This window comes from Phaseolus vulgaris, chromosome 10 (genome assembly GCF_000499845.2).
Source record: "Phaseolus vulgaris cultivar G19833 chromosome 10, P. vulgaris v2.0, whole genome shotgun sequence".
Classification (NCBI taxonomy): Eukaryota; Viridiplantae; Streptophyta; class Magnoliopsida; order Fabales; family Fabaceae; genus Phaseolus; species Phaseolus vulgaris.
In genome coordinates this window covers 11579947-11593417 of record NC_023750.2, presented here as the reverse complement: position 1 = coordinate 11593417, position 13471 = coordinate 11579947, and the positions used below count along the sequence as shown (strand labels likewise).

General features: G+C 51.2%; 2 protein-coding genes across 2 annotated transcripts; both read left to right on the top strand.

Annotated features, from left to right (window-relative positions):
- The first annotated feature begins 7478 nt into the window (after positions 1 to 7478).
- On the top strand, positions 7479 to 9408 carry LOC137814522 (classical arabinogalactan protein 9-like). Its single transcript, XM_068617312.1, has 2 exons — positions 7479 to 7563; positions 9038 to 9408. The coding sequence occupies exons 1-2, from the start codon at positions 7479 to 7481 to the stop codon at positions 9406 to 9408; spliced, it is 456 nt and encodes a 151-aa protein (XP_068473413.1).
- A 260-nt stretch (positions 9409 to 9668) lies between these two features.
- On the top strand, positions 9669 to 10355 carry LOC137814515 (uncharacterized). The gene has a single exon (XM_068617300.1). The coding sequence runs from the start codon at positions 9669 to 9671 to the stop codon at positions 10353 to 10355; it is 687 nt and encodes a 228-aa protein (XP_068473401.1).
- Positions 10356 to 13471: the final 3116 nt, after the last annotated feature.

Below are 13471 nucleotides of genomic sequence, written 5' to 3'. Positions count from 1 at the left end.
ACCAGGAGGAGACCCCCAAGAAGAAGAGTTAGGATCACAGTGGATGCTCTCAGTGGATGGATCTTCCAACCAGCAAGGGAGTGGCGCTGGAATAATCTTGGAGGGGCCTAACGGAGTGCTGATCGAGCAAGCTTTACGCTTCGCCTTCAAGGCAAGCAACAACCAGGCGGAGTATGAAGCGTTGATTGATGGGATGCTGCTGGCTAAAGAAATGGGCGCTTAGAGCCTCCTGGCGAAGAGTGCTCACAGTTGGTCACAGGGCAAGTGACAGGGGAGTATCAGGCAAAGGACCCACAGACGACCGCCTACCTGAGGTATGTCGAGGTGTTGAAAAGAGCTTTCGCTGCGTTTGAGCTGGTGCATGTCCCTAGGGAGCAGAATGCCAGAGCTGACCTGCTTGCCAAGCTGGCCAGCTCAAGCAAGGGGAGAAGACAGAGCACTGTAATACAGGAGACCCTATAAACGCCACGAAAGTTTGTTGCAGACGACAGAGTGGACGTCCTTCACGTTAGTACAACAAGAGGAAAACCAAGGAGCCATCACTCTTTGAGTCAAGATACGACGAGGGCACCCTGCATCAGCGCTTATGCGGCCTCGCCAGAAGAAGGAAAGGGTGTACAGGTATGTGCTTTGGAGGAAGGCGACACATGGATGACCCCTTACAGGCGATACCTAGCGAACAGAATCCTCCCAGCGGAGCCGGAAGAAGGCAAGAAGATTAAGAGGAACGCCGCAAGGTACACATTGGTAGATGGGATGTTATTCAGGCACGGGTTCACACACCCCATCTTGACGTGCGTGAGTGGCGACGAGTGCACCAGGATAATGGCTGAGCTCCACGAAGGTATTTGTGGGAGCCACGTGGGAGGAAGATCCTTGGCATCCAAGGTAATACGCGCAAGGTTTTTCTGGCCAACAGTAAGAGACGATTGCGTGCGATACGCCCAGCATTGCAAGCAGTGTCAGATGCACGCTGATTGGCACAAGGCGCCGCCAGAAGAACTGAGATCCATTTACAGCCCATGGCCTTTCCATACCTGGGGAATTGATATCTTAGGCCCTTTCCCATTGGCAATAAGACAAATGAAGTACTTGATCGTTGCCATCGAATACTTCACCAAATGGATAGAGGCCGAACCAGTGGCGCAGATCACCGCACACAAGGTACAACACTTCGTTTGGAAGAACATTGTGTGTCGTTTCGGGGTGCCAAGGCGTCTCATTTCAGACAATGGCACCCAGTTCGCGAGCCAACAGTTGGGGAAGCTATGTACAGAAGTAGGAATCAAGCAGGTGTTTGCATCAGTCGAACACCCCCAGACAAATGGGCAGGTCGAGTCAGCAAACAGAGTTTTGTTGAGGGGTTTGAAATGCAGATTAGAAAAGGCTAAAGGGGCGTGGGCAGAAGAAGTGCCGAGGATTGTATGGGCTTACCACACCATGCCTCAATCCTCCACCATGAAGACGCCTTTCAGCCTAGTGTATGGGTCGGACGCCATGATCCCAGTGGAGATCCACGAGAGCTCGCCACGTTTCCTAGGTTTCGTGGCAGAAGAGTCCAACGAAGAAAGGAGGGTGAACCTGGACCTAATAGATGAAGCTAGAGAAGAGGCGAAAATTAAGGTCGAGGTTGTGAAGAGAAGAGTGGAGCGTCAGTACAACTCCAAGGTGAAGTTGTGACAATTCCAAGTTGGTGACCTGGTCATGAGGAAAGCTCACCCTTACGAGTTAGAAAACAAGTTGTCCCCCAAGTGGACTGGAACGTTCATAGTAACTAAAGCCAAAGGAAATGGTTCGTATAAGTTAGAAACTCTAGAAGGGGGCCCCATCCCACGTAGTTGGAATGCGGCGAATTTAAAGTTTTATTTTAGTTAAGATTTTGTAAAAGGGGCACTCTTTTTCCCTCTCGGGGGTTTTTTAATGAGGTCACCCAAATAAAGAAAAGAAAAGTTTAAGATATATTTGCCTTAGTTTTTCCCTTTCTTGTAAGATTAAAGAAACAGAGACAAAGGTGAAGTGTCGCCCAGACAAGGCGTCGCCAGGAATAAGGCGTCGCCAAGATAAGGCGTCGCCCAGATAAGGTATCGCCAAGTTAGCGACGCCACGATAAGTGTCACTAGAACAAGGCGTTGCCAGAAGTAGGCGTCGCCTCCAGATAATCGAGCAGAGGTCAAGTTCAGAGCAAAACAACAAGTATCTCTAGTGTAAGTTAAAATCCGGGAGCCTAGTCCTTGAGCAGGGGTTAAGGGATTCCTTCGGGACACCCCCTCCTCAAGTATGAACAGCTAGCCCCGGTACCAGATGTCAGTATAAGTTTAAAAATACGGGTATCTAGCCCTTGAGCAGGGGTTAAGGGATTCCTTCGGAACGCCCCCTCCTCAAGTATGAATAACTACCCCCAGTGTCAGATATCGGTACAAGTTAAAACCCGAGCGCTTAGTCCTTGAGTAGGGGTTAAGGGATTCCTTCGGGACGCCCCCTCCTCAGGTATGAATGGCTGGCCCCGGTATCAGACGATAGATGTAAGCTGGAATATGGGTGCCTAGTCCTTGAGTAGGGGTTAAGGGATTCCTTCAGGACGCCCCCTTCTCAGGTATGAACAGTTGGCCCTAGCGTCTGATGTTCAGAACATTTCGCCTTGGTGTTTTCAGACACCCTGAGGACGATACGACGTTGCTGTAGCAGGCCTCTTCCCAGGCGTGGGCACTAGGGCGCGACTTTTGCCCCAAAGTGTTTAGACACACCGAGGACACCCAGAGCAGGTCTCTCCTCGGGCGTGAGTACAGGTGTGATAAGTCCCCCACGCCTTTGAGCGATGTCGAGGCACGAGAAATGAACAGATACAGTCCTCCCTCGACTTTGAGCGATGTTGAGACCGAAGAAGAGATCAAATTCTCTTTTCCCTTTGGGCAATGACGAGGTAGGCGACGCCTTCATAAGAAAGATTCCTCGCAGACAAAAAGACCAAGTGGAGTTCTAAGTGAAGAGACCAGAAGAAGGGTATGCACCGCTGCTCAGAAGGGAAGAATGAAATGAGAAGGTCATGTACTACCTAAAGAGTTAAAGACAAGGCAAAGAAGCGATGCACCGAAAGTAAGTACCAATTACGCCTTTGATTTAGTAAAGCAAGCAATAAAGCAGAGAAGTTACAAGTACACGAGGATGCAGAAATAAAGCTCGAATGAACATTTAAAATAAAGTTAAGCGTCAGAATTACAGAGCAAGTGTTAGAAGATGAAAAATTACGAATAAAGTTTAAATAAGTGGACTTCAATCCCCAAGATCAAGGGGAACTACTTTCCCGTCAACTACATGGTGGAGAGGGCTGCAGTTGGAGATGTTGATTCCCGGGTTTTCACAAGAAGCTTGAGCCAGAGCCTCCTTGAATCCCTCCGCAAAGGTATCGACCATATTATCAATGAGTTTCCCCTTTGCCTTCTCCAATTCTGTATTGGAGGAGTCTCGGATTTTCTTCTCTACAATGAGTTCCCCCTTCGCCCTCTCCAGCTCTTCAATCGTGGAGCCGCCAGAGGCTAGCTGTTTCTCAAGAGCTTCCTTCTCCACTTGAAGCCTGTTCAGTTCGGTCTGAAACTGATCATGCTCGGTTTGAAGAAGGCTGAGTTTGTCCATCTTTTCAGCCAGCTCCCCCTCGGTCTTCTCCAACGATCGCCCCCGGGCAGCACATTGATCAGCAAGCAGTTTTTGTTGTGCCTCGGAGGTTCGCATCGCCGCTTCAAGAGCGATGATCTTGAACTGACGGGACGCTACCTACTCAAGAAGCTTGGTAAGCTGGTTGCAGGCTTCAGCATTGGATTCTCGGGCATCTCGCAAGAAGGCCTTGTATACCTCCTCCTGACACGCCCAACTTTCCTTTTCTTCCTTCAGGGCAGCCACTTCTTGTTGGAGAGCTTGAAGCGCACGTGCCTCAACAGCTTTGGACTTAGCTTGGGCACTCCCCTCAAGGGCCACGACCAAGAAAGCACCCATGTAGTAAGGCATGCCCTCTGACCGTGGGGTGCCAGAAGGCTCCCCTGGTGACGTCTTATCATTAAAACCCCTCATCAACTGCATGATGGGAGGGGGAATTGCTATGAGTCCAGGGATGGTTGCTGGGGCGGTCGGTGTTGGAGTTGTTGTTGATGTTGGAATTGGTGTTGGTGTTGGTGTTGTTGTTGATGGCGGAGGTGGTGTTGGTATTGGTGCTGGTAAGGGCATGGACTCCACCACCCCCTCATCTTAGACTGATTGGCATAGGGGAGACGTGGCGCTAGGGGGATTGTCCCTCACGGATCCCCCATGTGGAGGTGTAGGAGAACGCGAGTGGACGACCCGGTTGGTCCTCCTTCTTTTATAGGCAGGCCCCACATCCGAGTCGTCGTCATCAGAAGAAACAGTAAGCACCCTCTTACCTTTGTCAAGAGGAGTAGAAGGGACGCTAGCTGCAGCCAGAGGGATTGCAGCAATGGGAGGGGGTGAGTGAGGTGTTTGGATTATTGGGGGAGAGTGAGGTGTTTGGGCTGTGGAAGGTGTCTCTGATGAAAGAGGGGAATTTGGTGCTTGGTGGGGAGAGTTGGGTGTTCTTGAAGAGTGGGGTGGCAATGATGGCGGTGACGAGTTGGACTTGAGGGGGGAAGTGATGGAAGCACCAGCCTTTGTAGACTGCGCGTCAAGGCGAGCCTTCAGAGACCTGGCCAATTCAGCCCTTGTTGCAGAATCCATCATCGATGCTGCACCAAGGCAAACAAACAACAAAGGTTAATTAAGGAGGAAGTATCAAATGTGTATGGCGATACACGAAAGCATGAAATCGATGTTTGAACACGGAACCATGCATATGATTCAATTCTACTACTAAAGTAAATTTACAGAGCAACAACACGCACGGAGATTAGAGCAGACAAACGTTGATCACAACAATTAGAGAGAAGCACGACTAAAGAATCAGATATGGAGAAAAAGTAAAAGGCGAGGCTCCCTACCAAAGTATGCAGAGAGAGCGTCGGGCTTAAATTCACGAGAAATCAAGGTTGGGGTGTGAAAGATGACTTTCGGGCCAGCCAACGCCACACAGATCTCCTTGTCTGCGGAGGCCAACTCATCCAAAGACTTAGGTTTGGTGTGGTTGGGCTTCTCCGTCCAGTACAGGGGAAAGCAATCCAAGGCTGTAGGGTCGCGCTTGGCGCAACACACCCTGAAGAAGTTGCCTTTCCAACCCTTGAAGGAGTTTTGGAAGAGGGTGAAGAGGATCCTGCTGGCGACCCCGGAAAAGCTCACCCAGAGACTTTTCCCTTGCTTTTTTACTTCGAAGAAGTAGAGGAAAACATCTACTGATGGTAGGAAGCCCAGATACCCACACAAGATTTGGAAGGCTCTTACGAAGGCCCAACCATTTGGATGTAGTTGAGCAGGAGCAACGTTGACCTCCGTGACCAGCTCCCTCTCAAAGGGAGTGAATGGGAGGCGTAGACCAATGCGTTTGAAAACCGCCTGGTAGAGGAAGAAGAAAGGCTTTCCCCCATTGGACCTTTCGTCCACACAAACTGGCTCCCTAGGGGTGTCATGACGAACAGAGATATGAGAATCATGGGTTTTGCAGAAGGAGTTAAAGTTGTATAACCGCAAGTCACCCAAGTGATTCTCTACGTCTTCAACGGTGGTCAGTTTGGTGCATTCGTTCGGTAGCTCTTCAGAAGCCCATGAATAGAGGGCCTTGTAATGAGCACTTGGGGGAGGGGGATTGGGAGTTATTTTTTTTCGCGCCATGGATGGAAGAAGAGCTGAAGAAAGAAGAAAAGGGCAAAGGTTCAACAAAGAAGGCTCGAAGAAGCAAAGGGGGGAGAAAACCCTAGAAAAATCCTACCCATGCGGAAAAGAGAAGAACGGGGAAAAACGAAGAAAACAAGTAGAATACAGAAATGCAGAGAAAATAAACAGTCCCAGGCAGCTATATCAGACACAATACAGTAAAGAGAAGGAGTCATCGAAGAAGAAAAACCGTACCTTTGAGTTAATGAAGGGTGGGGTGCGAAGAAAGAGTGCATAGAAAATTCCGGAGAAGAAGGTGAGCAGTACGAGAGAAATGAAAAGTGATGGAACAGTACTCTCAGCGCGCATTTTTTGAAAGGTTATAACTATTCCGTCCGGTTGACCGGGACGTCTTCGTGCGCGACCTCAACCGTCAGCTAGGGACTCCTTCCCACTGGTTACATGTGGATTCCTGCAAAAAGAGGACAAAAGGGCGCCCTAGCGGCCGTTTGCACTCCGACGCTCAAGTCAGCCAACAAGAAACACCAAAACTGTGCACCTTCGTCTCTGAGCACCGCGTATGGCACTCTGAAGGTGGTAAAGAACTATGTATTGTGTGTATGTTTTCTCCCTCAGGCAAAGATCTTTCCCCAGTCCCTTGTACGTAACCTCAAGGCACGAGCAAGCAACTAGAGAGTTCTGGTAAATTTGCCAAAAGTTCAAACCCCGTTCCCAACATTCTCAGCGCTATTTAAACTACCCAAGCATTTAAAGCGCCTTTAATTACAAATGTAACGCACTCAATCAGCGTATCTAATTAGAAACGTAGCGCATTTAAGACGTTGAAACGCTTAGGAGCCATTATAGTACCTGAACGCTCGAAACGGAAACTGTGTTGAATGACTTTAATTACCTAGCACCTGACTAAAGGGTGTTTCTATTCTGACATGGCTGTCGTACACGTGGAGGGCCTCACGACGTCGTGACCCCATCTAGGGGCGTTTCTGCCCATCTGGGGACGTTTCTGCGTGTGAGTCCTCCTACTTGGGAGTGCTACTGCGCTAGGGGTGACTCTTTGGGTGCCAACTCATGCCCCCAATCATCTAGTCACTTACTTTGAGAGCGTATCTGCCTTCCTCTCGTACCCTGCACCCGGCTACCCTGGGTGTGACCTTCCTCTTGGGTCGTATCTGTCCCAAAAGGTGTCTGTGGGGCGGCAGGGGTACTTCACGAGTCAGGCTGCCCTACACTGGTGCTATCACTATGGCCTTGAAGCCACCTTTTCTTTCTCTTTATCACTGCCCCGGGTTATCGGGACCTGAGGCCTTCCCACGGCGTCGCTCCCTTCATGGTCTTTCCTACCCATGGGTATCGGGGAACCACACTGTGATTGCCTTGCTTTAGTACTGTTTGATCTAGCGACGCCCTGGTTGGGCGACGCCTTCACCTAGGCGACGCCTTGCCTTGGCGACGCCTCTTCTTGGTGACGCTGGCACTTAGCGTCTCTTCACCTAGGCAACGCCTTGTGTTGACTTTGACCTTGACTTAGTCAACGCCCGGGTACGGGACGGTACACAAGCCCCCTAGTCTTAAGCCGAAGACTTGTCTTCAGCGTAAAGACTAAGGCCTCGCCCACGCCATCCACGTGCATCCTGATGACGTGTCGCTCCCTGCTGACTCAACAATTCTTGAATTATTGACGTGACGTTCTCTGAACCATAGGAGCGCTCTTAATGGCTGATTGGACATCCTCTGAAACGGGGATAATACCACCTTTTGGGGCTACCCTTGATCGCGCGCCACGTAGCCCATCGCACGGTTAGCCTCTAGAGACCCTTGCGTTTCCCTTGGGCGATTGATCGTTTGACGCGTGGTACGATCTCACGGCTCTTAGTTAGCGCCTCTTGGGTTGCGAAATGTAACGTTTAAGTTACCCCCAAACCCCACGCTCACCCCACGGTTACATTCATTCCCTCTGCGTCTTTGCACTGTTCGTCGTCTTCAAACCCCTTTTCTCTGCAATTGCTGTTCTCTCCTTCCTGTGCCCTTCTTCCGCCTTCACTTTGACAGCAAAGGTATGGTTTCGAATCCTCATGACTCTTTCCTTTCGTCGTATTGTATGATTTATTGAACTGCCTGGGACTGTTGACATTCATGTATTACTACGTTCTTCTGCTTCTCCTTCCTTCTCTGTTCCCTACTCCTTCTTTCTGGGTTTTCTCGTGTGGGTGATGTTTCCTGGGGTTCACTCCCCTTCCTGTCATGGCTACACTTGTTAAAACCTTTTTCCTCTCTTCTTTCTCCAGCTATTTATTTACACCATGACGCGTACGAACGCGGAGCCTAATTCCTCCCCCAAGACCCCCAAGTCCAACTACAAAGCCTACTACCCATGGGCCCCCGACGAGCTTTTGAACGAGTGTACCAGCCTGACTACTTTCCAGGACCTGGAAGCTCACCGTGGGGATCCCCATTTGTATAACTTTAACGCTTTCTGCCGCACTCATGACGCCCACATATCCGTCCGTCCCGGCAGGCCTGGAGAACCTGTTTCTTTGGACGACAGACCTAGAAAGGGGAAACCCTTCTTCTTCATGTACCAGACCGTGTTCAAACGCGTAGGAGTGTGTCTCCCATTCACCCCCTTTGAACGGGAACTCCTCACCGAAATCAATACCGCCCCCGCCCAGCTCCATCCCAACAGCTGGGCATTCGTGAGGGGCTTTCAAATTCTTTGCGGACACCTGGGCATCCTTCCTTCCGTAGACGTTTTCCTGCATTTCTTTGAGGTGAAAAAGCAGGGGAAAAGCTTCTGGGTAAGCTTTTCCGGGATCGCGGGCAGGATCCTCCTCTCCCTCTTCCAAAACTCCTACAAGAACTGGAAAGGGAAGTTCTTTAGAGTGTGCAGCGCCAAGTACGACCCCACAGCCTTGGACGGCTTTCCCCTCTATTGGACGGAGTGCCCTAAGCTGCTTAGGGCCAAAGCCCTGGAAGAGCTATCTCCTGCTAACAGGGAGGTAAGCAAGGCTTTGGCTGGGCTGGGGATCGTTTTCGATACCTTGAAGCTTGTTGCTAGCGAGTACAACGCTCACGCCCTGACAACATACTTTGGTAAGGAGACTCTTCCCTCGTCCCCTTTGCTGAACACCCTGCTACCGGATGTTTGTTCCCACTGCTTCCTCCCCTGTTTCTCATGGTGCCCTGTTACTTGCATCTCACGCTTCTACGCGCTTTGTAATTTTGTATAGTTGCTTTGGCCCTAATTTTTGCTATTTGGTCTGTTTTGATGTAGGATCGATGATGGACGCCTCTAAAAGAATGATGCTGGCGAAAGCAATGAAGGAGGCTCGCGCCGCCAAGGCGGGCGCCTCCTCCGCCCCTGCTGCTGATCCGGTCCCCCCACCAACTCTGTCACCGCCACCTCCGATCACTGCCGAAGCTCCCCCAAGCTCATCTCGGTCCTCTCCACATAGCCCTGAAGCACTTCAGACTCCCAGCTCTCCTCTGCCCATCACCGCCGTTCCCCTAGCCGCGGTCTCGTCGCCAGCTCCAACCCCCCTTGACAAAGGGAAACGGGTCTTGGAGATCTTATCAGATGATGAGGACTCGGAAAGTGTGGCACCCTTCAAGAGGAGAAATCTGCGCGGGTTCCTCTTCTGCTAGAGGCGTTGCCCCAGGGAGGAAATCCCTTCATGGATGACCCTCCAAGCGCGACTTCACTTCTAGCCCCAACAGTCCAAGAGGAGGGGGGCGAAGGTGCCGAGTCTGCCCCGCCCCCGCCACCGGTAGAAGTCTCTGCTTCACCTGCTCCTGTCGCTGCCGCTGCCGCCCCCGATCTTATCGCCATCCCTCCTCCAATCATGCATCTGATGAGGGGCTTCAGTGGCGGAACTATGCCAGAGGGCACCGACAGGAAGGAAGGCATGCCTTTCTACTTGGGGGCTTTCTTGGCGGTGGCCCTTGAGTGGCGCGCCCAGGCCAGGAATGCTGTCCTGCAAACTCAAACTCTCCAGGCCCTGGAAACAAAGGTAACTACTTTGGAGGAGGAGAAGAAAACCCTGGGATGCCAGAACGAAACCTACCAAACCTCCCTGAAGCAGGCGCAAGAGTCCAAAGCAGAAGCTGAGAGACAACTGGCAGAGGCATTGGAGCTCCAGGCTGACTTTTATACTCGGGAAGTCGCCCTCCAAGTTCGGTTAACGGGTTTGCAAGAAATGGTCGAAGCTGACGCAGAAGTTCAAAAGGACTTGAAGGACCGTTGCTGTGAGCAGGCTGACAAAATGGAGCGGATGGAGGGGGAAATGGCCACCCAGGACAAGGCTATGGGCCTTCTCCAGGCTGACTACGACAAACTACAAGTCGAGGCCAGTCGGCTTCGGGTGGAAAAGGAGGCTTTGGAGAAGCAGGTAGCCTCTGGGGACGCCGCCATTGAGGAGCTAGAGAAGGACAAAAAGGCTCTCATCCAGGAGATGGCGGGTACTTTCGAGGAGGGTTTCCAAGAAGCTTTGGCTCAAGCAGTCTGCACGAATCCAGGGATTGACATTTCCAGCTGCGATTCCACTCACCACATTGTTGATGGAAAGGTCGTGCCCTTGGAGATAGACGATTGAGCCGCCACCCTTGATCATCAGCCCATTCCTTTATACTTGTTTTAAGCCTCTCTGACAAATTTGTAATTCATTGAATCATCTGCACTCTTGATACAACTCTGGAATTTTGTTATAATTACTTTCGTGTCCTTAGAATTCTGCCTGTGTGATTTTATTCTCATCTTTTGCCGTCTAGTGCCTTGGTTGTTTGGCTTGCAATATACTCGCTTCTTTCACTTCGTCGGGCGGCCTTGTAGGCCTGGGAAAGGTCACGCGCCAATGCCCACGCCCATGGAGAGGCTCACTTAATGGGGCCGTATCGTCCACGGGGTGCTTCTAACACCCAAACGGTCCTTCGCTTGATCCTTAGCGCCCGACGCCCACGCCTGAGGAGAGGCCTGCCACCGCAGCGCCGTATCGTCCTCGGGTGTCTGAAACGTCGAGTGCTTTGGGGGGGGGGGGTCATTCCCTCCATGGTCTTTCCTACCCATAGGTATCGGGGAACGCCCTGCTAGTGATTCGCTGGCGTTTTGGCGGTTCCGCTTCCCTCCACAGTCTTTCCTACCCGTGGGTATCGGGGAGGCGGCGCCAGTAACTAACTTCGCCCTCTTCGACTTCGTCTCCCTCCACAGTCTTTCCTACCTGTGGGTATCGGGGAGGCAAACTCGCTGATATTTTGGTGGGTGACGCCCGCGACGTCTCACGCTGGCGTCGTCCTTTATGTCTTTCCAGGCGACGCCTCGGGCATCTCATGCTAGCGTCGCCTTGGGCGTCGTCCCTACCTTGACATTGACTTTGACCTTGGGCTTGGTCGACGCCTGGGGACAGTGAAGAGCTCAAGGTCCTTCCCGTACCTTCCACGGGGCGCTTCATGTATAGCTGATGGGACGTTCAGTCATTCGACTTGGTCCACGTGGCGCTTCTTGTATGGCTGATGGGACGTCCAGTCATTCGATTTGATCCTGACTCCTACTGTGCCCCTGATCCACTTTCGACGGCGCGTCGTACCACTGGATATTCTGTTGATACGACGTTTTCTGAGTTTAACCAGCGGTGCCAGGGCCACCCTTCCATCTGCTACCACGTGGCTCGATCGTGCGGTGCATCCATTCGCGTCGTTTGGCGCTCTAACCGCTTTATTTAACTCTTCAAACTCTGAGACTGCTCTCATCATTTCTGCACTCTTCATCACCTACTTACGCTCTCTCTTCTTGCACCCTTTCTTCTTGCACCCTTTCTTTTCTCACGAAGGGTTCTTCCAACGTTCGCTCCCATCGCTCGACTCTTGCATTTCCGGCGGGCCATACGCCTTTGACGATCCCGGACCTTGTTAGAGAATGTCCTCTCATGCTGCCTCCCCCAGGGTCAGTCCCAGGGACCTGTACCGTTGGGCTTCGAGTGAACTTCTTGACGAATGTTCATGCTTACTCGCTACCAGGGCCATAAGGGAACACAAAGGGGATTCATGTTCCTATGATCACCGGGCCTTCGCGAGGAGGCATGACGACGACATTGTTGTGCTCCTTTGTACTCTAGGGGAGCCAGTATGCGGAGACGAACGGGCCAACGAGGGGGTCCCCTTCTTTTACTTTTACCAGGTGGTTTTCAAGACCATCGGAGTGCGCCTACCCTTCTCCTGGTTCGAGAAGGAACTGCTGACGGAGATCAATGTCGCTTCGACCCAGTTATACCCCAACAGCTGGGCCTTTGTCAAAGCCTTCGACATTCTCTTCGGGTTTCTGGGTTGTGCACCCTCGGTTGACCTCTTTCTTCACTTCTTTGAGGTGAAGAGGCAGAGGCACAACCTCTGGGTAACTCTCAGTAACGTACCCGGGAGAGTTCTCCTCACACCCTTCCAAAACTCGTTCACTGGGTGGAAAGGCCGGTTCTTCAAGATCTGCTGCACTAACCTTGTTCCCGATGCTCTGGATGGGTTTCCGCTGTACTGGGTGAGAGAGGCGAGGGCCCTCAAAACCAAACCCTTCAAGAAGCTGGCTCCAAGTGATCAAATAGCTTGCCGGATTCTTGTTGAGGTGGGAGGTTTTGTCTCTGCCACTTTGATCAGCCTGGAGTTCAACACTGGGACTCTCGAAAAGTACATATGTAAGAGTCACTGCCCTAGAAAACTTCGGCCTTTATTGCTTTCTAACCGTGCATGTCTTGCTTCATGGTGTCTCTGACACATTTATCTCCCTTGGTGCAGGTTCGAAAATAAACCAAGAAAGGAGGACACGACTTACTCGAGCTCTGCGGGCTGGGATCAGGGCTTCGTCTTCCTCCAGTGCTGACTCCGATGGCCATTGAAAAGCGGCTCTTTTGTGATTTGCATGAGTTGTAATATTTGCCCCATTTGCGCTACTCCCATTATATCGAGCATTGCTTGTAACATCAACTTTTCTATATCATACTTGATTTTTGCAACATCACCTTACTCTACATACGTTTCGCATATTGTGCGCCTTTCCTTCGTCATGTTCCTCAACGGCGCCTGCCTTCATCCAGGCGACGTCTTCTTTCTTGGCGACGCCTTCACCTAGGCGACGCCTCCGCTCTTGGCGACGCCTTGACCTAGGCGACGCCTTCTCTCTTGGCGACACCTTACATTACTCCAAACGGAGAAAGATAAAGGCTGAAAGCCAAAGCACTTCTTTTTCTCAAACTGGTTTTACCTTTTATTTGGGTGACCTCATTAAAAAAACCCCGAGAGGGAAAAAGAGCGTCCCCTTCAACTAAAGTGTTACATAATTGCTTACATAAGTCAACTGAAATAAAATTTTAAGTTGGCTGCATTCCAACTGTGTGGGATGGGACCCCCCTCCAAGGTCTCTAGGTTGTATGAACCGTTGCCCTTAGCCTCAGTAACTCTGAAGGGTCCGGTCCACTTAGGAGACAGCTTATTCTCCAACTCGTATGGGTGAGCCTTTCTCATAACCAGGTCGCCAATCTGAAACTGCCGCGGCTTTACCTTGGAGCTGTATTGTCGCTCTACTCTTCTCTTCACTGCTTCCGCTTTGATTCTGGCTTCTTCTCTAGCCTCATCTAGTAGATCCAGGTTTACCCGCCTTTCTTCATTCGATTCCTCCACCACAAAGTTTTGAAAACGTGGTGAGCTCTCATGTATTTCTACCGGAATCATC